The sequence below is a fragment of the Prosopis cineraria genome, unplaced genomic scaffold (assembly GCF_029017545.1).
Source record: "Prosopis cineraria cultivar Desert tree isolate PC_DT_omini unplaced genomic scaffold, ASM2901754v1 PC6, whole genome shotgun sequence".
Taxonomy (NCBI): Eukaryota; Viridiplantae; Streptophyta; class Magnoliopsida; order Fabales; family Fabaceae; genus Prosopis; species Prosopis cineraria.
Genome location: NW_026555337.1, coordinates 38,618,754 through 38,641,813, shown reverse-complemented (window position 1 = coordinate 38,641,813; position 23,060 = coordinate 38,618,754). Strand labels below are relative to the sequence as shown.

The 23,060-nt window shown below is 32.4% G+C and overlaps 1 protein-coding gene across 4 annotated transcripts; it reads right to left on the bottom strand.

Annotated features, from left to right (window-relative positions):
* Window positions 1–1,806: 1,806 nt before the first annotated feature.
* Window positions 1,807–8,632, bottom strand: LOC129313718 (SWI/SNF complex subunit SWI3A). 4 transcript variants are annotated; one of them, XM_054957045.1, is made up of 8 exons: window positions 8,150–8,630; window positions 4,960–5,173; window positions 4,238–4,776; window positions 3,083–3,580; window positions 2,769–2,938; window positions 2,613–2,659; window positions 2,366–2,529; window positions 1,807–2,196 (listed from the first exon to the last, which is right to left on the bottom strand). In XM_054957045.1, exons 2-8 carry the CDS (start codon window positions 5,042–5,044, stop codon window positions 2,011–2,013), a joined length of 1,689 nt encoding a protein of 562 aa, XP_054813020.1. In that variant the 5' UTR covers window positions 5,045–5,173; window positions 8,150–8,630; the 3' UTR covers window positions 1,807–2,010. The 4 variants fall into 4 exon arrangements, with proteins under 4 accessions (XP_054813020.1, XP_054813021.1, XP_054813022.1 ...); XM_054957046.1 differs by having other exon boundaries at window positions 4,960–5,136; XM_054957047.1 differs by having other exon boundaries at window positions 2,133–2,263; window positions 8,150–8,632.
* Window positions 8,633–23,060: the final 14,428 nt, after the last annotated feature.

Below are 23,060 nucleotides of genomic sequence, written 5' to 3'. Positions count from 1 at the left end.
TGGAGATTACAATTCTCAACCACCCTTATTAGGTAAAAGAAGATCCTAATTTTGAATATGAATAAGTTTGTTATTTGTCACATGAATTCATACGTGGCCATCTCTATTGAAAAAGAGAAGGTGGGAGAGGCTACCCTGATATACTTGTATGGACTCTACTTAGGAACTTTGGACATTAATTGTCATAAATCACCCAAATGTTGGACTTGAAAATATTCATCTGAAAAGGTTAAAAGTTGGTAAGATTTATAACTCATGAACCATCTAGTTCTCAACTAGTTTGTCTAGTCTTTGATCAGTTCTTAGTAGGTTTAGTTTTTTAAGTGTGTATTGGATTATATCAAGGGTCGATTTTCAATCTAATTAAATGAACTGATTGATTTAATAATATATTAATAAATATTATCATTCAGTTTTTAGATTTTTATTTGAGTCCAAGGTGTCCACTGACCCTTCGAGTAAAGTTGAGGTAAAAAAAAAAGTCCTTAACCTAATATTTTTTTTTAAAAAAACCAGACTGATTATTAAACCAGATAAGATACTAGTTCAAGGTTCAATAATCGAGCCATGGTTAGATCGGTTATAATCAAATTAGCCTAATAATTGATTTAATTTTACCCTTTTCTAATTTAATTAATGGTTCAGTTTTTTATCAAAAATTAATTCAACTTATTGGTTTTACTAGCCTTTGAGTTCATTGAGTGTCTAGTTTAAAGGATTGTACCAAATTCGATCAAAAACTGTTGTTTTAGTTCAGTTTTTAAAACCTTGAAGTTATTTTTTTTAACTAGAATGACAAAAATCCCATAAAAAGTAATTTCCATGAAAAAAGATTATTGTGTACATATCAAAAGCAAGTCAAATGAATCTCTTTTAAGTTACAAAGCTTTCAATCAAAAATAGACGTTCTTTAAATTAAAGGTATATAAGATTTGATTGGAAAACTAAAAATAAATTGACATTTATGATAAGGTCAAACATAATCGTGGGACTAGGAAATATTCATGCAAAGAAATTAACATTCAAATTGTTATTAGATGTGTTATAAATGACCATATCTTGTTTGAAATTATCTATATAATGTTTTTCCTTATTCTTTACATTCATATCCCTAAAGATATATACCAAAGAATTCTTGTTAGCCTTGTTTATAAATAAATACAAAAGACATGGAGCATTTCATGAGTGGTTGGACCAAAAGAGGGATTGCAATGGAAGCATCGACGATGAAGAAAGTGTTGATGGTGTTGATTATGGTGGTGAGAAGCATGCTCATGCTAGGACCACGTTTGGGGAGTGTGCATTTACCATCCCACTTACCCTTGCACGCTTCCCCAGTGTGTCACTGACTGCAAGAATGTTTTGAAAGATGAGTTTCAAAGTGCAAGTTGTGTCACTAATCCTCATAGACAACTCTTGCATTTGCTTAGGTTGACATGAATTCTCTCATGTCTTCGAATTGTATTGAATGCTTGTTTCCCAATCAATAAAATCGTCAAATCTTTTCTTATGGCACTTGCTTTCCTCAAGGCATTGTTTGATGATATGGGATTGACTTATACTAATTGTATTGGCCATTCATTTTCCTCATAAATCATAAAATCACAATTTGTTGAAGGAAGTCAGAAAGAAAACGTACAAGGTATGTTCCGGAGAGTGCAAGTTGTGTCCATAATTCCAAAGGAGACTTCAGCCCTTGCTTGGGCTGAAACTAGTGTTAAAGAAGATAGTTCCAGTCAAGGTTTGTGCATGTCTTTATTACTTGTTTATGTGTAAATCTGAATCGAAAGATAAGTGCATCAGCGCTAAAGTCAGAACAAAAGCGGCTACTCCAACAAAAGGGCGCTTCAAGTTGATCGCACAAGCCAGAAGTTTTTAACAAGGAAGCTCTCTACGTATATGGTATGATACAATTACATATTCATTGGATCTGATGCAAAATGCGGGTCCAATACTCTCAAAATACTGAGAGCCTAAACTATCTGATATTAATATAACATACAAATCAGCCTAATGTTTCCCATTCCCAGATGGATAATCTTTCCACCTAGGGACTCCAGCACTAAACGTCTTCTGTAACACATCAATCCTTTCAGTTAACACAGAATTCTTCAGCTCCTCCATTTCCGCATGTTCCTTTTCCATCAACAGCTCCAGTTCTTCGAAATGCTTTGTCTTGCGTTGCAATTTCTCAATCTAATTTGTCAAATGACCAAACAACCAGTAGTTAATCCCCACAGTGCCAATCATTCAATTCAAGAACCTATATGCCAGAGACTTCAATCAAACAATTTCTAGTCAAGTATCAAGAGTTGGATACATCCACCAAAAAAAGAAAGAAAGAAGAAAAACAGAACTTGGCTACCTGTGCTTCAATTATAGTTGCTACTAAATGTTCAATCTCTCTGTCTTCCTGATCGGCCAGCATCTTTGCACGAGCAGCAGCTGCTCCAAGAGCAGTTGCAATGGCAGCTCTTATCCGCAATGTCATGGGTATATCATCGTTCTTTGGGGATCTTTCATGCATATCTACAAAAGACAGCTTAATATACTTCTTTTCTCTTGACCTTTGTTGAAAAGCAATATCATTTTTATAATATAATTACATATACCTGAATGAATGGACCTCTCCACATCCGATCCTTCACCTTCAAGGACTCTAAAATAAATAACAATTGTAAAGAATTTATACGACAAAGGTACAGTGCAAGAGCAATTTACTTTTGCAAAATCGAAAGGATCAAACAACTTATAGACTAATGAAGAACCTTGCTGAATAACCATTCAGAGTGTTCAAGCCAGATTGGCTAGAAGCATAATCCTCATCAACATCAAACATCTCCCTGGGGCACATGTTCTCATCACAAAGTGCCATAATAGCAGCATCAGCTGCAGCAGCTGTGATATGAGGGTCAACCACGGTAGATATAAGTCCCACCTGATTAAAAACATCATTCAGTCACTATTGAACACAAAATAGGTAATAAACTCTCAATTAATAAGGAAAATTGCAACTGCATATCGGAAAAACTCAAGATATTATATGAATAATATTGAATATAAGCTCAAGATTATCTCTCACCTGCTTCATCAGTGAACTGCCAGAATCTGAAATTGCAGGGGTAGCAACACATTGTCTTTTTGAAGGACTTTCCTTCACAACATCCCCATTCGTCTCAGTCTCATCTTTATGCTCTGGAATTTGATCCTCTGTCTTGGAAGTTTCTTGGTGATCAGATGAAGATGACTGAACTTGCTTTGCACTGTTCACAATGCCATGAGCACTGTTACTGTTACCATTTCTATGAGCAGAGCCCAACATGAACTCCCCAAAGGGCAGCTCAATGAGTTTTGAGATACAATCAAGTTTAGTCTTGGTTTGAACATTTTGAGCAACAAGTTCCCAGTCATCCCCGTGTTTCAAAACAGATTCTAAAAGAAGTAGAATTTCTCCTTCCGTCCAGACAGCTTCATGTTTCCCACCATCTTCATTGGACTGGATTAATTTAAAATCACCTGAAGACCTTTTCTCCCCATATTTCCCATTTTCAAAACATTTCGCACAAACAATGAAATTATCCTGTCAAATTAAAATTAAAATCAGAATAACCATCCATAAATTTGTTGCTGTAAATTTAACTGAAACCGCAGATAGACAGAGATTAATCACATAATTTCACGCCTAACTTGAAGACAGACTCAGTTGTCCCTTTTCTTTTGGTCAAAACCTCCAATCTTTTAAGTCATTGAAAAGTCATTACAGCAGCTTAACCTCAGGAGCTTTGGTTCTCCACCCTGTTCCACGTTCCAATGACAAGAAAGAAAACCCAGGCAGCCATGGTTTCTACACCAATCCATATTTTTGGTCTAATACCTCACTCCTTCACTCAGTATCACTAATTAAGCTAGAGCAAAATAATTCAGAAAGGGGAAAGAGAAAATACTAACTATGACATTAACTGCTTATGTAGAACCAATGAAACAGGCATCACGCAAATAAAAGTTGGTAGACCTTATTTTTCACAATGATTGGAATCTTGGAAGTACATTGCAGGAAAAAATTAATAGAACTACAACTGCAGCAGCAAAATATATTTCATGATCTGTGCAGCAATGCTGAATGAGAGTAGAGCTCGCCGAGACAAAAAATATTAGCAATATATGACGATAATAGCTAAATGCACAAAAAATGACCCCAACCAAAATAAAAAATATGGTAAACTGAGACAAAAATTACCTGGGTACTTTTGTAGTGGCAAGAATCACATTTATTGCTGCAAATACCACAAGCCAACTCCTTTTGCCTTGTCATGTCCCTGTAAACATCGGAGTATGATGCCAATGGGGGCAATTTTAAACCAGAGCCAACTGCATTCCCACTAATCTTAGAGTTAGGCACTGAGATGGGTTTCAAAGAATTAGGCATTGCAACAACACGAATTCCATTCGGGGCTCCTTCCTCAATCTTAACCTTGCACTTCTCATCACCCTCCGGAATTAAATTTTCACCGCTATCATTCGAAGATGCACCATAATTAACCAACCCCCATTTTTCCAAGAAAAGAAAAACCTTGCGAAGCAAACTGACATCCCCCACCAATGATTTTCGTACCTCAGTGAATGTAAGCCTCTTGGAAGGCTCTTCTCTGTATTTACTAATGATGAAATCTCTATATTCCTTGTAGACCTTCGGTGTTCTTGAGATAGAGGTGCCATCGAAAAATTCTTTGAGAGATGTTTTCTCTGTCTCATGAATTTCATCCCACTGAAACCATCCTGTGAAAAATGATTTGATTAGTTAAAAAAGCATCTATTTTCATCAACAACAGCAAGGATAGAAACAAATAGAGGTGTGGGAATGGGCAGGTATTGTTTTAGCTAATGGTGGCAGAATGACTGAATGATCATATTAAGGTTGAGTCAAGAAGAGAGAGCAAAGGGAACAAGGAGAATGCTTACTAGAATGGCTTGGAATGGTATAGAGCTCAAGCTCTGAATCGTCAATGCCACTCGGGTTTGAATTTGGGTCTTGTGAGGCTTCCATATCTGTAGTGCAAGTGACCGAACCAAAATGATCTATGTTTCTGCCTGGTGAAGTTGTGATGACAGTTGTCACGCTCACAATACCAACCGAGACTGGCACAAAATGCAAGGTTAACCTTCCTTTGTAAGCCTAATCAATATATATATATTCCTAATTAATATTGGTAAAATAATAACAATAATAATAAAACAATTAGTCAACCAATTCAATAGAATATGCGAGTTACCGCCTCAATCTATAAATAATAAAAATAAAGAGATGATTATCTTTCCTATTGTTTGGAGCAATTATTGAATACAGCAAAACAATAATTCAAATTTATCATAACAATAAATACAACTACCTAGCAAATAAAGGGTCTATTTTACAATGCAAACAAAGGTGTTGAACGTTTCTATTATTTGGTATACAAATAACTAAATGATGTCTCATAATAAAGCTTGTTACTAAAATAATTAGAACAATATGCATAAGCATATATATCTCAAATCATGTTTATTTTCTCAAGATGAGAGGATAATACCTCAATAATTTAAATTATATAAAGCACTTCAAATACATAGACATGGATAAATGTTTACCAACACAATACTCACAACATAAAATGTGGAAAAGATATTTTATCAACGCATGTGAAACATATTTCACACTCATTATGGTAACAAATTAGACTTTGAAACAAAAAACATGGGATCAACTTATCCAAATATTTAGAATAAGAATTTCTTTTCAAAAATGATAATTAAGGGGGAAAACATTTTTTCTTGAAAACAAGTTCCAATAGAGAAATCCCCATAACACGAGATATCTATCATAAGCACACAGCCCACATGGATAAATAACCAATCACGAGATATCACATGTCGATCATAGTAGACTATGAGTATCATGTGTGAACACACAGTTCACAAAGGTAAGTAACAAATCCAACGCAACATGAAGCCACGAAAACCGGACAGGAGCATTAGCCTCATGAGAAACAAACACACTGTGTTTGGTTTGTCCATAAGTGTTCATAGGTATATCAAAAATCAACCCTTTAATATATGAAAAAGTTTATTGTAAAAGAATCTAAACAACATTCATAAACCCTTTTTTATCGAACTTACTCTTGTAGACTCATATATGCTTGTAAAAATGTTATAGTAATAAAGAGATTCTATTCATTATAAAAATTCTTGCAAAAATCTCAATTTCAAATATTCTTCAAATACTTGCTAAATCATGCTTTCAAATTCGTATCCAAGTACTTACTAAGGAATCTTTTAGTACGATGAGGCCCTCCTAAGCAATGGAAATTTATAATTTTGAAATAGAAGTAAATCAACATAGTTTGTAAGTCATACCACAATGATATAATTAAACACCACTTATAACAATATTGCAATAAAAGAAAATCCTCCTTTATGCATAAATATTCTACTATTTTCACCAGGTTCCTCCACTTTTTGTTCAAATACTTCATCATTCATTGATCACCATACTTCTTTGTCAAACTCTCTCTGTTCAACTATTCCCTTTCCTCTTTCAATTACATAATAACTGTCTTGAATTATCAAATACTCCCTCCATTTTCAAATATAGGAGAACTTAACTAGGTCACTTAAGAAAATTAGCTAATCTTAATAATTGTGTCTGAAATTGAAATGTTTGGACTAAAATGCCCTTGTAAATAATGTTTACTTTTTTCCTCTAATTTAATGATACTATCCATTTATGAGGGACTTAAAGAAACATGGGATAGTTTCTCTTGTATTTGAAAACGGAGCAGTATTTTACCAGGAAACAAGTCTAATGCAGTATAAGCTTTTCTTTTAAAATCTACTAACAGAAGTCTAATGCAGTATAAGCTTTTATTTTAAAATCTACTGACAGCTGATACAGAAAAAATAAGCAAGCATTCTAGATGTCTCACAAAAGTTCAAAGAGGAAAAATACTCAGTCTTATAATTTAATTTATTAAGTAGTTAGGCAAGATTCTCAGTTAAGGAACAAACATCTTTATTAATTTAACACCACTTATAACATTATGGTGCATGTGGAGTCAATAAGAACACCAACAATTAAACATACAACAAGTACCCTTGTTTGTCATCAAAGCAGAAGAAAAATATATGAGAACTAATTTCCTTCTTTACCAACAATTTTATTCTAGACTTTGATGTTCATTACAGGTCCAGCATCTCTAATGGCATGCCTGTATTAAAACTTAAAGTGATTCCAGTCTAAGAGCCAAATATTATTTCCTTCATGTAACACAGATTTATAATCTGACATTGAGTCAAGTAGAGCTTGAATGTCCTATAATAGGATATACCATGTTGTAAAGCACAACTCACCTAAATTAGAAAACCAAGCCAAAAACCTTAATGGGAGCTATAGGATCAGCATTTCAAGATATCAACCCCCTCTTATATCTCAAACTCATATATACCCTGCAACTCATCATTCTAATTAAATTCATTTCGTTTAGAAGCATTCAAGCTTGTGCATTCAGTGCTTTAGTTTCACTCACAATTGTGATTTCGCCCAAATGAAATTGAGAAAGTATTTTTCTTTTAAGCTCAAGACTAAAGCACTAAAACAATGATATTTTATTGAGACATGCAAGCATGAAATGAACTAAACTATCATTTAAATTAAAACTTTATAACCATCAGGAGCTTAACTTCATAACAGGGATAAAATCTGAAACCCTCAGTACGTGGACTGTCATTGGATAAGGTATAGTTATTTTCTTACCTTAAACCTTTCATCAAACATCTTGCATGCATTCAAAATGAAACTATACAACAACATCTTACTCTTTAAATCTCTTACCCAACAATTTCCAATATCAAATTTTAAATTTACAAAACTTCTCAAATCCCATTCCTTCAACTAAAATTATTTAAACTCAAAGAAAAACCAAATCTAAACCCTTATTCCTCATGCAGCCACCAAAGAAAATACAATAGTTGCCTACCAAAAGTGAGCTTCCTAATCTTCAATTTAAGCTTGTTAGAACATTCAACAAAGAAGCAAAATCTCAAAATTTCAGCAGTTCCCCAATCACAATACACTCTCAAATCTGATGAGGAAGAGAAAGGATGGAACTTGGCTCACCAATTAAGCAAAGAGGAACGAAGAGAAGAAATCTAAACTCCCTCCACTAGAAATGCAACGAGGGAACAGCGAGAAGAAGAAGAAGGGTCTGCGACACGAAGCAGGGGTGGAGGAACAAGAGCCTGCAAGTCCCGACGGTAACCTTCAATAGAAGCGAACCTAACTCCTTCGTTTACACACCCACCAGCAACAAAAAGGAAGAAGGATCGCAGCTCGGTGTCCACACAGTGGGGCGACGACAGAACAAGGAGGGAGAAGAGGAAATCGACGCAAACCAGAGAAAACAGAGGAATCCGCAAATTTGACAGCGTCCCCTAGCAGCAACGACCGGAAAAACTCTCGCTCACCCACTCAAACACCAGCGACGAGACGGAAGAGTGGCGAATAACAAGTCCTCAAAGCTCCTCCCACTCTCTCAACAGATTCCCCAATGTGGAAACGGGGGAGAGTGGGAAACATCGGATGCGCTTCATTTTATGTAGGTAATTTCCCATGCCAGGAGAAAAAAATAGGTTGAATTATTCACGTGCTCTAACTTTATATAATTTTTTAATTTTATAAAATATTTTTAATTTTTTAATTTTAAATGATAATCTTTTAAGTAAATTATCATTATTTTAAAAAATTAAATTTAATATATCAATATTTAAAATATTTTATTAATATTTAAAAATTTAATGTAAGAATTTTTTATTGATAAAATTAATAATATCAAGATTAAAAAATTGAAAAAATATTATAAAATTAAAAAATTAAAATAAAATTTTGTATAAAATTAAAAAAATTATAAACATAATTTAACCAAAAAAAATAAAATCTCACAAAATAAAATCACATTCACTACAAGGATTCAATCTAGATCTCAAAGCAAACGTTAAAAGAGTTTCCATTAAACTACAAGTGGAGCATATTGCCTTATAAAAATAGAGCAATGTTGCCCTTAATATTAAGAGAGAGAAAAATCTGTTATCTATATGTGTGGGCCCCACAAGCATGTATACATGGCATGCGCTTAGCATCAGCTTGGAAAAAAAAACAATGGGATTCCATGCTTTACATGCCAATCGCTCTTAACTTGCTCTCCTACTTCTTCTCCAACTCGGTCTCGCCATCATCTCTTCTTCCTAAAGGTGGAACACCTTTCGTGCACGAGAAGCACTCCCATCTTCGATGGTTAGGTTTGGATGGACATGAAAAGGGCATGACGAAAACTGCAATTGAACTCGACACCATTTTAGAAGAGTGGTTGGAAGAGCTCCGACGCAAGGGAGCCTCTGGAGATCATAGAGGGGATAAAAACTTTATGTAAGCATCATGCTCCCTGTGTTCTAGAAGATGATAGTTTGCTTCACACTTCACACTCTACATTCGTGCCTATAAGTAGACTAATATTTTCTGGAGGTAATTCTACTTCCAGAGATTCATAATAGCTAGAGTCCATATCCATAGTGTAGGAAAAAACAAAACAAAAAACAGTGAGTTATTGAGTAGACAACATATAAATCCGATGATTGGGTAGGGATGAGGGAGCAATTTAATTTTTATTAATTAAATTAATAAATATGTATTCATAAATTGTTAGTGACTCGGTTTTGGACTCATGCGAGTTAAGAGCTATTAAAGCATGGAATTAATATAGAGGGAGAGAGAGACGTTGAGTTGGAGAAGTAGTCAGGCTTGTAATGATGCAAAGAGACAGAATGTCCCCCCTTTAAATTTCTATATAGTTTTCCAGGCTTGTAAGGGACTTATAATTTATGTAGAATTTATAATAAAAATTATATATGAATATAAAATTCTTAATAAAAAAAATGGGTGTTAGATATGTTATAAAATTTAAATAAACATAAACAAAAATTATATTAACTAATTTATGTCTTATTTCATTAATTTTTTTATACCTACGTGTTTGAAATATTATCTTAGTAAACTTACTCCATTCATTTAAAAATATAAAATATTTTTAAAGATTATTTTTTAGGGTTTGGATGTTAAAAAATATAAGACATTTTTAATTTTTAAAGGTGTAATTATTTTATAGTTAAACACCCAATTAAATAGTAAATATAGAAATATGGTGTTAATTTTAAAACAAATAACTCCTTTATTAAAAAAATGAGATGTAATTAAAAATAAATTATATCTTATTCCCGTACATTGCATAGGTTATAAATTTTAAAATAAAATATTCTACTTAAATTTAAATTTTATAATTTAATATATACATATATAATAAATTTTAGAATAAAATATTCTACTAAATTTTGATATGGACAGCAAATTATAAAAAATATAAATTACAAGAAAATTTTTTAAATAAACTCATCTTTTGTACAATATTTCCCTTCAACTTTTGAAAATAGTATAATTTAACCCTTGATATTAACAAAAATAAATTTGATAATTATTTGATTAAAAAAAACCTTAAAAAATTACGATGCAATATATTGTTATTTATTTTTATTTTCTAATCGTATTAAAATTTTTTTCTTACTTTTTTTTCATTGTCTTCAAATTGAATAAAACGTTAAACTTACGTGCATCTTACGGGATTAAAATCTAGTTTCTATATAGTTTTCTAGGCTAAAACCAAGTGGAGCCACATATACATGTTTGTAGGGCCCACACCTCTAGATAACATGTTTTCTCTCTCACAAAGAAAGGGCTAACATTATTTCATTTTTATGACTTTAAAGGAAACATTGCTCTACTTAAAAGTTTAAAATACTCAATGCTCCTTTTCAAATAGTTGAAGGAGCAAAATACCCTTTAACGTTTTTGTTAAATACAACAAGAATAAAGATATGCAATAATAATGAACCAAATTATCCTTGATAATAATATTAGTTCTCATTATACTAGTTGATACTTAATAACAAATTAATAAATATTATCATTTAATCTATCTATCTACCTACTTATATTGTAAAATCTACCAATATTACTATAGAACAACAATTCTTTGAACAATAAACGGCAAGACCCAATTTTTTTATTTAATTTCTCTACTTGTATAGTGGTAGGCCTCGGCTTTTTTCATTTTCTTACATGTAAAGCAATGGGTGAATGGCCCCATTTTTTAAACAAATATACCCTCTATTTTAATTAGCGTTTGACATCTTTTTTATTTTTATGGTAATTTTTTAATTATGTTAAGGGCAAAAATGTAAGGAAGTTTTCTCAAAAGAGCACTCAGTGCCCTTATCTTTTAGAAGTAACAATGTTGCCTTAGAAGTATTAAAAGTGAAGCAATATCACGCTTTTCAAACCTTTGATCAATGTTTGACTAATGGTTAACCAAAAAATGAAAGAAAAGTCTGACGTGGCAAGCCATGTGGTAACTCAAAAATAGTCCCAAATACGATGCTCAATCCATACACAATGCTCGCTGAAATATAGAAGAAGGAGAGGTAGAGCTAGGCTATATGATTGGGAAGACCAAGTATCAGTAATGGCATGTGGTGCTATAGAAGAATCTTTTGGCATTTGGAAGAAGGGACTAAGAAAGAGTAAGTATTGTCATCCATAGAAGTTGCAGACTTTTTGTTATGTTGTTTTAAGTTTATGCAAATGTTAGAGATATTTCATTGGGTCAAAAGAGGAAGAAAAAGCATCTATGTACTTGTGAGTGTATTCAAACTACATCACCAGAGGCACAAATTATAACTTGGAAGTGTGATTTTTTTTTTTCAAATGGACTTGATAGCATAGCAACCAAACCAATAAAACATGAATATTTGAATTTCTACCTACATAATGTACAAGGTGATAGAGAGGGGGGAGAGAGAGATCACTACAAAACATGAATATTTGAATTCCCTTCTTCAAATTCGATGGTCATTTTTGGATTTGAAGACTTTTCCTTCATCCTTACAAATCTTACCAGTACCATTCATTCGCTCTAGCTTTGCTAGATCCAGTTTCCATGCAACACTAATTCTACTCAAATTCCACTTCTATGCCACACTGAAGCTTGATAGTCCAATCTAGATCGCCCATAACAAAGGCAAGATCAAGATGAGGACTAACACCTAAAGCCTAGAGCAGCTGAGCGAGATTAAGAAGTGCCATGTGAGATCAATGAAGAGCCAAGATCCACTCATTAAGAGGAGTTCGGCCTTGGCATGACTTGCTAGGAGTTTGGCCATTTGAGATTGAGAGGAGTGAGAAAGGAAGGAGAGCATGTAAGGGAGGGAGATCAAAATTGTGGAGTGCCACTTATTTAAGCCAGGTGTTGTGTCATATGACTCAGTTAGTCAACATTAGTCAAATGTTAAAAAATGGTGACATTGCTCCATTTTTAATACTTCAAAGGCAATATTACTCTTATTAAAATATAAGGATATTAAGTGTTCCTTTAAGAAAAAACTTTTAGGACATTTTTGCCCTTCAACCTAATAAAAAATAAAAGATTATAACAATTTTATAATAAAAAAGTGGGTATGGGACTCACAGGAAAAATGAGTGGTAAATATGAAATCAATATTAAAAAAATTCTTTTCAAACTATAATATATGATAGCCACGTATGCCATGTCCTTCTCCACCTCCATGAACACCATGCATGTCGTGTCCTTCTCTACCTGTAACATCCTCAACTTTAAATCAAGATTAATTAAGTTTAAATAGACTAATTAAGTGGATTTGTGAGGTGTGTGGCCAAAGAGGCCTAACGGGTGTGTTTGGTCTCGATTTCAGTTCTAAACACAGGTCCTGAAAGAGAATCAAGTCACTCAAGAATGGAAGAGGAAGAATTTCTGAAAGAAGTAATTTTGTGCCACGCGCCGCAGCTTGTAGTTGCTTTGCTGTGGCACATGTGTGACAACACGCCTGGAAGAGGCTTCTGTGCCATGCATTGCGGTACATTGTACGTCCGCTGCGACGTATGGCTAGAATTTTGTAGTATTAAGTCGTGAACCTGAAGTAGAAGAGAAGAGAAAAACAAAAGAAACCGAAAGAGTAATGAAAGAGCTAAGCTAAGACTTGAAGAAACTAATTATTGGGAGTAAATTATAGCTCATAAACACCAAAGGTAAGCTTCCTTACTTAAATCTTCCTCTCTTCTTCCATTTTCTTGATGGTAGAGGTTAGGGTTTGATTGTTAATGGTGATTTTCGGTCCATAAAAGTTATGGGTTCGAACCCATTGACTTAAATAGAGTTAATATGTGTAGATTGAGCTAAGTAAATTTGGTATTTATCATTTTATGATGATTGGTGGTTGGAGGACATTAAATGTCCAAAATTCTCATAAATTTGATGGTTGGGAATAATGTGATTTCATTAATGCTCATTTAAGAGCTTAATGTTATTAATGAGAGTTAAAGGAAGTTAAGAAGTCTTATGGGTACTTTTACATGAGTCAAGAATAAATCTTGAGTATTAAGAAACGGTGAAATGTTAGTGAAAAATAGCTCAAAAAATGGATATTTATGTTTTGCCTAGTAAATGCTTGTAGTGTAACTACCATTGCACCATTCAAGCTTCTTGAAAGCTTCGGGAGTGAGTAGTTGAGGGGTGAAACCTTTGACCTCTCAAATGTTTGAGGTAACAAGGAAATTTTATCTTATACTTTTGTATGTTTATTAGTTTATTGATTTATCATTTATCATTGAAATGTGTAAAATAAAAATAAATGCAAGTGTAGCTTAATTTCTTAAGAAATTTACTAGATCAAATTTGTGAGTTTTATATCTTGTGATGTAAAATTTCCTTGAGAACAATAGTAGTGGATTTTCGTATTAATGTTTATTGAGAGTTCAATGATTTTAAAAATGTGAAGTACAATGATTGTGAAGTTAAAGTTTAACGACTTATTTATTTTGAAGTTCTATGAAATGTGATTGAGAAGTTCAATAATTATATAATGATGAAGTTTAATGAAAATTGATATGTGAAGTTCTATGAATTGTGTATGTGTGAGTTATGGCATGATCTTGAGAAGCGGGAGTTCACTTAGAAAACAGAGTAGATGATAAATTTCATGTGATAAGGCCTATCCGTGTGATGGTTTGCCTGGATTGATTCTATTCATATTGTCCTACTTGTTCAATGAGTGACTGTCCTACTAGTTTAACGAGGGACTCAAACCTAGCTAGCTATCTGCTAGTTCAATAAGGAAGCTAGTCTAGAGTGTATGACACCTCATGGTGTGAGAAATGGGGAAAACTGTGATGCATAAGTGAGTTAGGTGTGCCTTGGCTAGGTAATCCCTTCACAAGTGTTTAGGCTAAGAAAGTCAAGGATTATAGACTATCCCATTGAGTTATAGCCCATGGTTTCATGTTAAAGGAATAAGGAGGATATAAGGGAGGCATGATCATGCATAAAGTGAGTAAAGGCACTTATTGTCTATATTGAGTCCATAATGATGACATCTTGAGTTGAGTCTTAATTTCTGCCAATATGTTTGTCAATGATTTATGTAACCAACTCTCTTTATTTAAAAAGTGCTAAAAAGCATTATTTCCCAAGTAAATACTTATGCTAGCAGAATTGCGACTATCTAATTTCAATTGTTTCACATGAGTTAAAGTATTAATATTAACTACCACTTGCATTTAAACTAATTGATATGCATTAGTATGGGTTAGTCGGACCTTGGTTACTGAGTAGTTATACTCAGTCTATTATCTTAATATTATAGGGAATAACTCAAGAGATATGGATAGAGGAAAACACCTAGAGGCTTAGGATCGCGATCCCTTATAGTAGGCCTTCTTATATTGAGTAAACTTATGTATATGGCAATTTCAATTGCCAATTAGAATTTTCTCTTTTGTTACTTACATTATGTGAAATGTAAATTGTAATAGTATTTTGGTCCCTAAGGAGAGAGTTGATGATTATGTGTTATGATGATTAGGCAAAATACTAATGCAAGTGAGGGTAGAGAATATTATGTGATGATTTGAGAGAACTTAATGAAAATTAGGGTAAACTTTCCCTTTTTTATATTTTTGAGTTTAAGGGGTTGAGTAGTAAAAATTTAATCTAAAAATATTTCTTGTGTTATGGTGCATTGCACGAGTTGTTCTCGATGATTTGTATGTGATCATATTGGTATTGATGGCTATTGGTCTTTGGTATTTGGTTTAAACACTTGAAATTGTGAAATCTGTTGTAAAAGTGTAAGTTTTGAAAAAGGTGTCCAATTTTTGTTTTAAGAATAATTTAAGTTTGAAAACAATGCCATTAGTTAATCTTGAACAGAGCTTTCTGTAAACACCTAATTTGCATCATTCGAACATTAGACGAAGATTTAGGGTGCGTTGGAATTTGGCCCTAATGCTGTCAAAATTGATAGCAGAATTTACTGTCAAAATTCGTACAAACGCACCGCGGTGCATGGTGTCATGAGCTATGGAACGTGTCACAAAGGTGAACATGTGCCGAGGGGCATGATAACAAGTTGTGGTGCATGCCTCAAAAATTTCAAATTTTTTCTAGTTTCAAATTCTTCAACAAATGCACTCACTTATGCAATGATCCCTTACTTTCGTATAATTGTGAACTTTGATTTGTCTGATTGCAAGTCTTGAAAATGATTTTAGTTTTATAAATTTGGGGTCCCCATTTTGTTAACCAATGAGAATTTTATATTTTGATGATTATTATAATCCTATTTCCTAATTACTTGGGACTTGAATTTAATTATGGGATTAGAAGGAGGAGGATATTACACTACCTCTACATACACTTCATCACTAATGGCTTCTCCATTCATACCACACCATCATAGGTCATCTTTCTTCATCTCTCTCCAATTCTATCTTAGAAGGTGAGCATCATTTGAGACGATGATGAACTTGGAGATGGTGCCAACAGTGATACATGAAGGGAAAGTTGATATGGGCAGGACTTAGAGGAGAGAGAGAAAGAGAAGGTCAGGATTATTGTTTCAGTCTAAGGTTACCACTTCACCACACGTGGTGTCGATGTCAAGTAAATGCTTCACCAAGCATAGCATCACCTTTACCAGACCCACCATCACTAGCTGACGCCAATGAATTGTGAACGAAAACTTGATAGTGGTGCCATTATGGTATATAGAAATAATCAAACTTTATTTTTACAAGTTAGAGGGTAAGGTAGCTATAATAATGGAAGGAGCCACACCATGTCGATAGAGATGAAGAGCAAGTTAAAGGGCAAGTTGGCACTATTATGTGGGCTTCTTAAAGATGAAGAGAGAGTAAGGGGGAAAGAGAGAGAGAGAGAAGGAGAGATAATGGGGAGTAGACAAAGAAAGGGTGGGTGGAGAGGGAAAAGGAGAAAGATAAGAAGAGAGAAAGAGTTCTTTTATATTATAAAAAAATATTTTAAAAATGATGGGTCCTATTATTAATATATTTTATGATAAAAATATTAAAAAAATTTAAATACGGGACCTATATAATGGGAAAATAATGTTAGGGGCATGACAGACAGAATTTCTAAAGTTAAGGGATAAAATTGATCTCAAGTTGAGTTTAGGGTGTCATTTGTGAACATGTGCGTTTAGTTTAGGGATAAAATTGACCTTTAACCCTTTTTTATTTCTAGAATTTTAAATACATAATAATAAATTCTACATAAATAATTTGATACTCATTTTGAATATGTAAAAGGTAATTAGTTGTATAATAAAATAAATCATTTATTCTCTTGCTATGTAAAAAACAAATATAGATCATAAAAAATATTTCTAATTGAAATAACTTTTAATATATAAAATTGAAAAGCTATTGGATTTATTCTTGAAGGCTTATGCTCCTAAAACCTTTTACTTTAAAATTAGCTAAATACCTGGACCTAACTCTTATGGATTCATGCTCCTAAAACACTTTTAAGTACCTTAAAATTAGTTATTTATTGAAACCAATATTTATGAAATGGGTTTAGGGTCAAGCTTAGAAATTTATTTTTAATTTTTTTAATTTTTTAAAAAATAAGTTTGTCATTGTAATGTTATATATTCATTATCTAAAATATAAATTATAATGTTTTAAAATCCAAAATAAGTAATATAAATCATTATTTTAAAGTACAAAATCCTTATTCTAATGTCACCCGAACTCGAGCCTATTTTGATATTATACTCTCCTTATTAAAAAATAAAAGGCATTTTTAACTTAATTTTACCTCCTATTAAAGTAGTTACTTGACTTCAAATTAACACTATCTTTTCATATATACTCCTATTTAATAAAATGTTTCACTATAAAATATAAAGTGATTTATTTATTAGGGATGTTTTGGAAAAGAGACAATAATTATACTTTAAAATAATTAAAATGCTTTACACTTTTAAATATCACCCTAAAAAAAAAATGTCTTACATTTTTTAATGAATGGAGTAACTAAGAGTTAATATCTTGTGCATCACACAGGTATAATAATCTAGTTCTGTTGTATAGTAAACCATGTTATGCATGATAGATTTTTTGAGTCAATTGTTTATATAATGGCATTTTGTAAATGAAATTGCACTAAATTGCTTTTCATAAAAGGTAAGTGAATAGCTCTTCAAAGTTCAACAAAAATTTTAGCATTAGAGTCCATTTTTTCATCTGAACTATACTCCAAAAGCACCTAATGTCCTATATTTTACTTTGGTCCAATTGAACTCCTAAATTTTTAAAAATGAATTACCCAGTATCCTATTGTTAAATTGTTGAATGTGTTTATTATTAACTATCCATGTTTGTTGACTATTTTTACCAATGTGGCAAACGGTTCAGATTTAAAAAAAAATACTCTCTTTCAAACTTGACTATGAATCAAAAAAACCCTTCTGCTACAACCCATCTTGCTTCTTGACTTTCTCCATCCTTAAAATCTCAAAAAGCTTCAATTTTTCTATTATCATATAGTAAAAAGATCTGTTAAAGCGAGAATAATATTAAACAATCTAGAAACCTCTAATAAACCCACAACAATCAAACCCAGAAAAAGGCTTGATGAATTGAACCATTTAGGAAAATATTCAGAGATGAAGATGTCCCCAAAAAACTCACCCAGCATTATATTCAATCAAACCGATAAAACCCACCTAGCATTATATTCAATCAAACCTAGAAAACCTACCCAGTAATTGAACCCACTCACTCTACCACTCTCCCCTTTTACTAGGGCTACGATGTGACAAAATTATCATGCAAGGCACTCTCACTATTCCTTCCTCTACACTCAAACCAAAAACTTAATATTATAGCTTCAATCAAATTTGACTAGATTTTCTTCACATAAGCTTGAGTAGATCTGATTCAATGAAGGCATCTAAGTTTTCTTCACAAGTTTGCTAGTTAGACATTGAGCAAAGGAAGAAAAAGTGTGCTTCTGAAGAGAAAGGATTAAGGGTTTAAAGGTAGTAAAGATGAAGGAAAGGGAGACAAAGATGAGGTGATGATGGCGGAGGAAAGGAGATGATGGTGGAGGAAGGGAAGATGAAGAAGAGATGGTAAGGCTATGAGGGAGATGAAGTCAAAGAGGATGTTCTTGATGCCTTCAAGCATGTTGGCTTCTTTGAAAGTAAAGGAGGAAGCTTGATCAATTGTTGGGAGTGAAGAGGGAGAGAGGATGAGACACTGATAAGGGATAAGCTTGATTGGCACAGAGGGAAAGAGGGTGAGACGATGAAAATCTAAGATTGAAGATCTAGAAAATGGAAATGAAGAAAGGAATCATAGAAAGTGAAGAAGAAAGAATTTTTTTAAAAAAATTAACTCATCAATAAAGCTCGTGGATGACACTTAGAGGCTAGGAAACACGTTGTAATATCTACCTTGACATTATCAAAGCAATCATAAATAATCACTTATGGCAAGATTTAACAAATTTAAAATTAGGATTCCATTTTAAAATATTTTTGAAAGTTATTGAGTTTAACACTTTAAAATCAAAAGATTGAAACACAAGGAAGCAGTAGAACTAAATTAAAAATTCAATCAAGTCAAACAGTAATTTATTTTTCCTAGCACATTCACTATAGCCAATATGTCATTCGTTGCGGCAAATAACATAGAAGGCATATGCTGTTGCGAATGTGCAAGTGCCATAGTCCTATTTACCATAACACACAACACTTTTTGCCATGGTAAACATGGCATTATATGATTGCACATATATTGCCATGACAACATCCAAAGGCAAACTTCTAAAGTATACCAATGCTTTATCCATAGTTCGATTAGAATGATTCAATCTCCCATCTAAAGCTTATCTAATTATCTAACTAATGGTATGGGTTTCATCACAAAATATCACTTCATTTAAAAACTAGACTCTTGAATGAAAAATGATCATTTTTTTTAAAAGTAAAGTGTAATCTAGTGTCCCAAAACCCAACCATATATTATTAGCCTTAGGCAAGGCTTGAACCAGCATAAATGGACCAACACACCTAATTGATTAGTTTCACATACAACAATACAATTCAAATAATATTTTTGGCCATTCAAAACCCCAATCACTCAAATTGGAGTTAAATGCTTGAGGAATTACACACTACACAAAGTGGCCATTTCACAACATAACTAAATCAACTATCTATCAACATGTACTTGGACTAGAATTTCTACCCACAACATAATAATAACTCTTACAATCTAGACTAAAATGCAACCTCATCAAACACATCATGCAAGTACATTTAAAACTACATACAAATCCTAGTAGGTAATACATAAATATACATACATACATACATATATATATATATATATATATCATTTACACATAATCAAGGCATTACAAAAGGCAATGTGAAACTACTCTTGGACAGACTCTTCTACTTTACTTTTATCAGCACTATCACTTGTAAAATAGTAACCATAAGGTGAAACAATATCCCAGTAACTAAATAATCAAAACTATCTAGTAACAAATCAAACTGTAAACAAGCATGCAAAATAGGATAGCATAACACATGTTTGTAGTAAAGAAATATATCAATCAAGTGCACATACATGATCAATATCCAATTGAATCTCCTCAATTACCTCCAACTGAATTCATAAGCTAAATAATATATTAGACCAAGTTTATATGACCAAATTGGCTCTAACTTACCTAATATGGAAGGCAACTCGGCCAAAGGCACCATTACTACTTTAAGAATATGAATTCCCCTTTTCAAATACTTAAGGGTTGTAATGCTTCAGCTCACACCATTACAAGTGATAATAGAATTGCCAATAATAATTAAACACTGGGACCACTCATAGTATCAATAATACCATATGAAATTTTTTTTACTCCCTTTAGGGTGAACTCTCTCTCACTTTCTCACTAATCATGCAAAATCATATAATAATGCATTCTCATATATAATTAGCTATTCAATTCAAAGTCAATCATATAATATAGTTTATAAGATTTCATAAATTAGATGTGTGTCTATATATATATATATATATTTCTATAATGATATTTTCAAAATCCATTAACCATTTTAGGTTTTCAAAACTATATTTATGTATATGTAAATCAACCATTTCATAAACATATAAATAATTTAGTATGTAAATAAACATATTAGATTTTATATTTATCTTAACCCTCACATTACCAAAAAGGTTACCCATGAAAATTAATGCTCTTCATACTTTCAATTGCTCAAAACACATTTGAGCCACACCAATCTACAAGATTAAGTACTATATGTCAATTTTTCCATTTAACATAGACACTTAATAGCACAATTAAGCTAACATAAAGTTGTAACTTCTATTGTTGAATAATTCTAAGCCCTAATTAACCTCCCAAGCTTCATACAACTTTATTAAACCAACTATTGCCAATGTAGGGTTCTCACAACTTCAAACCTTTCATTTAAGGCTAGTATTTAACCAAAACCCAAAGCTTAATCAATAAAAACCAATATTAAGTGCAAGGACTCAACTTAACCCCTAACAACCCTATAAAAGTCATTAGGGCCAAGTAAAAACCCTTTATTAAACTCAGAATTCAATTTTCTTACATCTCAAACCAAGAGAAAATTGGATACATAAGAAGAGAAAGAAGATATAAAGCTTACCCAAAATATGATAAGTCAGAATCAACTCCTAAATGCTCAAAATTTGAAGACTTGGTAGAGAAAATCCTTTTCCTTCACATCCTGCCACCTTTCTCCTCTTTTCTCTTTACCTTCAACATTTAATTCATGATATTTAATTAAATTTGACACCTTTTGTTGCAGCGCACTGAACCATTGGCCTTGACAAATGACTCAGTTGAGCCATATGAAATCTTAAGCCACCAATTAGTCCTAGTTGACCCAATTACCATCGTTGCTATTGGAAATTGTGCCCTAGAGCCAATCATTGTACTATGCACATTATTATTTCATGAATGTTTCTTTTATTATCTTATCAATTGCGTGCTTACTATAATAACTATATCCTTGGAGAAACTATAGTAATTGTCCTAAATGTCCTTAGTAGGTCATTTATAAGGGATCTTATATGAAATAAGACTAGCATGACTTTAATTAATTATAGAGATATAAATCAAAGTTGTGGGCACTTAAAAGAGTACAAGGTGTTAGACCAACCTGCTCTGAGCGAGTTGTATAGTACAAGTCATAAGCTTATCTTATATGTAATCATATCCCTAAGCCCTTTGATATAAGATCATCATGGATTCCTACATAATAACCACTGAACATTGATTTAGTCAAAAGTCACCTTTGATTAAGTGATCATAAAGGTTATGATTGAGTTTAGTGATATTCGTGTGACTCTCATGTTAATTGAGAGATATTACTAAGCCCCTTGATGAGTAAGACTGAGAAAATGTATGGCTATACTATAATGGAAAGGATTTTTTCATTGTTATATCAATCCATTCAAAAATCAAAAAAGTAATGGTCAAGTAAAGGAGAATGACAATTCCATATCTCACACTTGATCAAAATATCAGGTGACAAAAGGGATGTAATAAGGCTATATGATAGGTTACATTGAATTATCAATCCCCATATGAATTAAGTAGTGACAATATCTTGTTAAAAGCCCCTCATGACTTATGGGCTAAAAGCATAATTAGTCTACTTCCAACTTCATATGGGCTTATGGGGTCGCGCACAAGAACAGCCCAACCTGAGCTATAATGTCCAAATTCATTAAATCTGGAGTATATCTAGATTTAATAAATATAATGCTTTTCTAGGGTGAATGAAATATATATATGTATGTATGTATGTATTTGACTATATTTGATAAATATTTATATGTATATATATTTATATAAAATGTAAAATTCAAAATACACACACACACACGTGTATTTTCATGTGTACATATATATAATATAATATGTATATCTGATATATTATATTATATTGTGTTAGTTTTAAATTTAATTTTATATGATAGATTAAATTTAATAACTAACATGATGTGAGAGAATATCATATTAGTTATATAATTTAAATTTATGAGATAAATTTGAACTAGACATGATATTATATATTTTATTTATGAGATAAATTTAATCTAATTTTTCCATTGGCTCTTTAAGTAGTAGGCAAAAATCATAATCTATATATTATATAGAGAAGAGGACTGCAACAAATAAGAAATATTGAAAAAGTCTCCTGATAGCAAAAACCTCTAAGAGCCATGAAAATTTCCTAGAAAACAAAAGGACATCTAAATTGACAGACGGATAGAGATTAGATAAGGAGAGTGCGAGCATGCTGTTCATGTTGGGAAGCTATTCGTGTGGTTATCGGTAGAGAGAGCATATTTATATTATCAGTGCCTAAGATCTTCATTCTTGAAGAGAATGCTATGAAGTTTGAAAAAATAAAAAGTAACTTTTCTATCCATTTTAACTTAAATGTGTTCGTTTGGTCCATATCAAGATAGAGATTTAAAATTTTTAATCTTCCATTATGCCTCCCTATCCAACACTTGCTCCCTTCCAAAG

Coding starts and splice junctions, on each gene's coding strand:
- LOC129313718 (XM_054957045.1), bottom strand. CDS start 5,044: ATGGAAGCCTCACAAGACCCAAATTCAAACCCGAGTGGCATTGACGAT. Junction 4,777..4,959: donor TACCATTCCAAGCCATTCTA/GTAAGCATTCTC, acceptor CATTTTTCACAG/GATGGTTTCAGTGGGATGAA. Junction 2,939..3,082: donor GCAGTTCACTGATGAAGCAG/GTGAGAGATAAT, acceptor GTTTTTAATCAG/GTGGGACTTATATCTACCGT.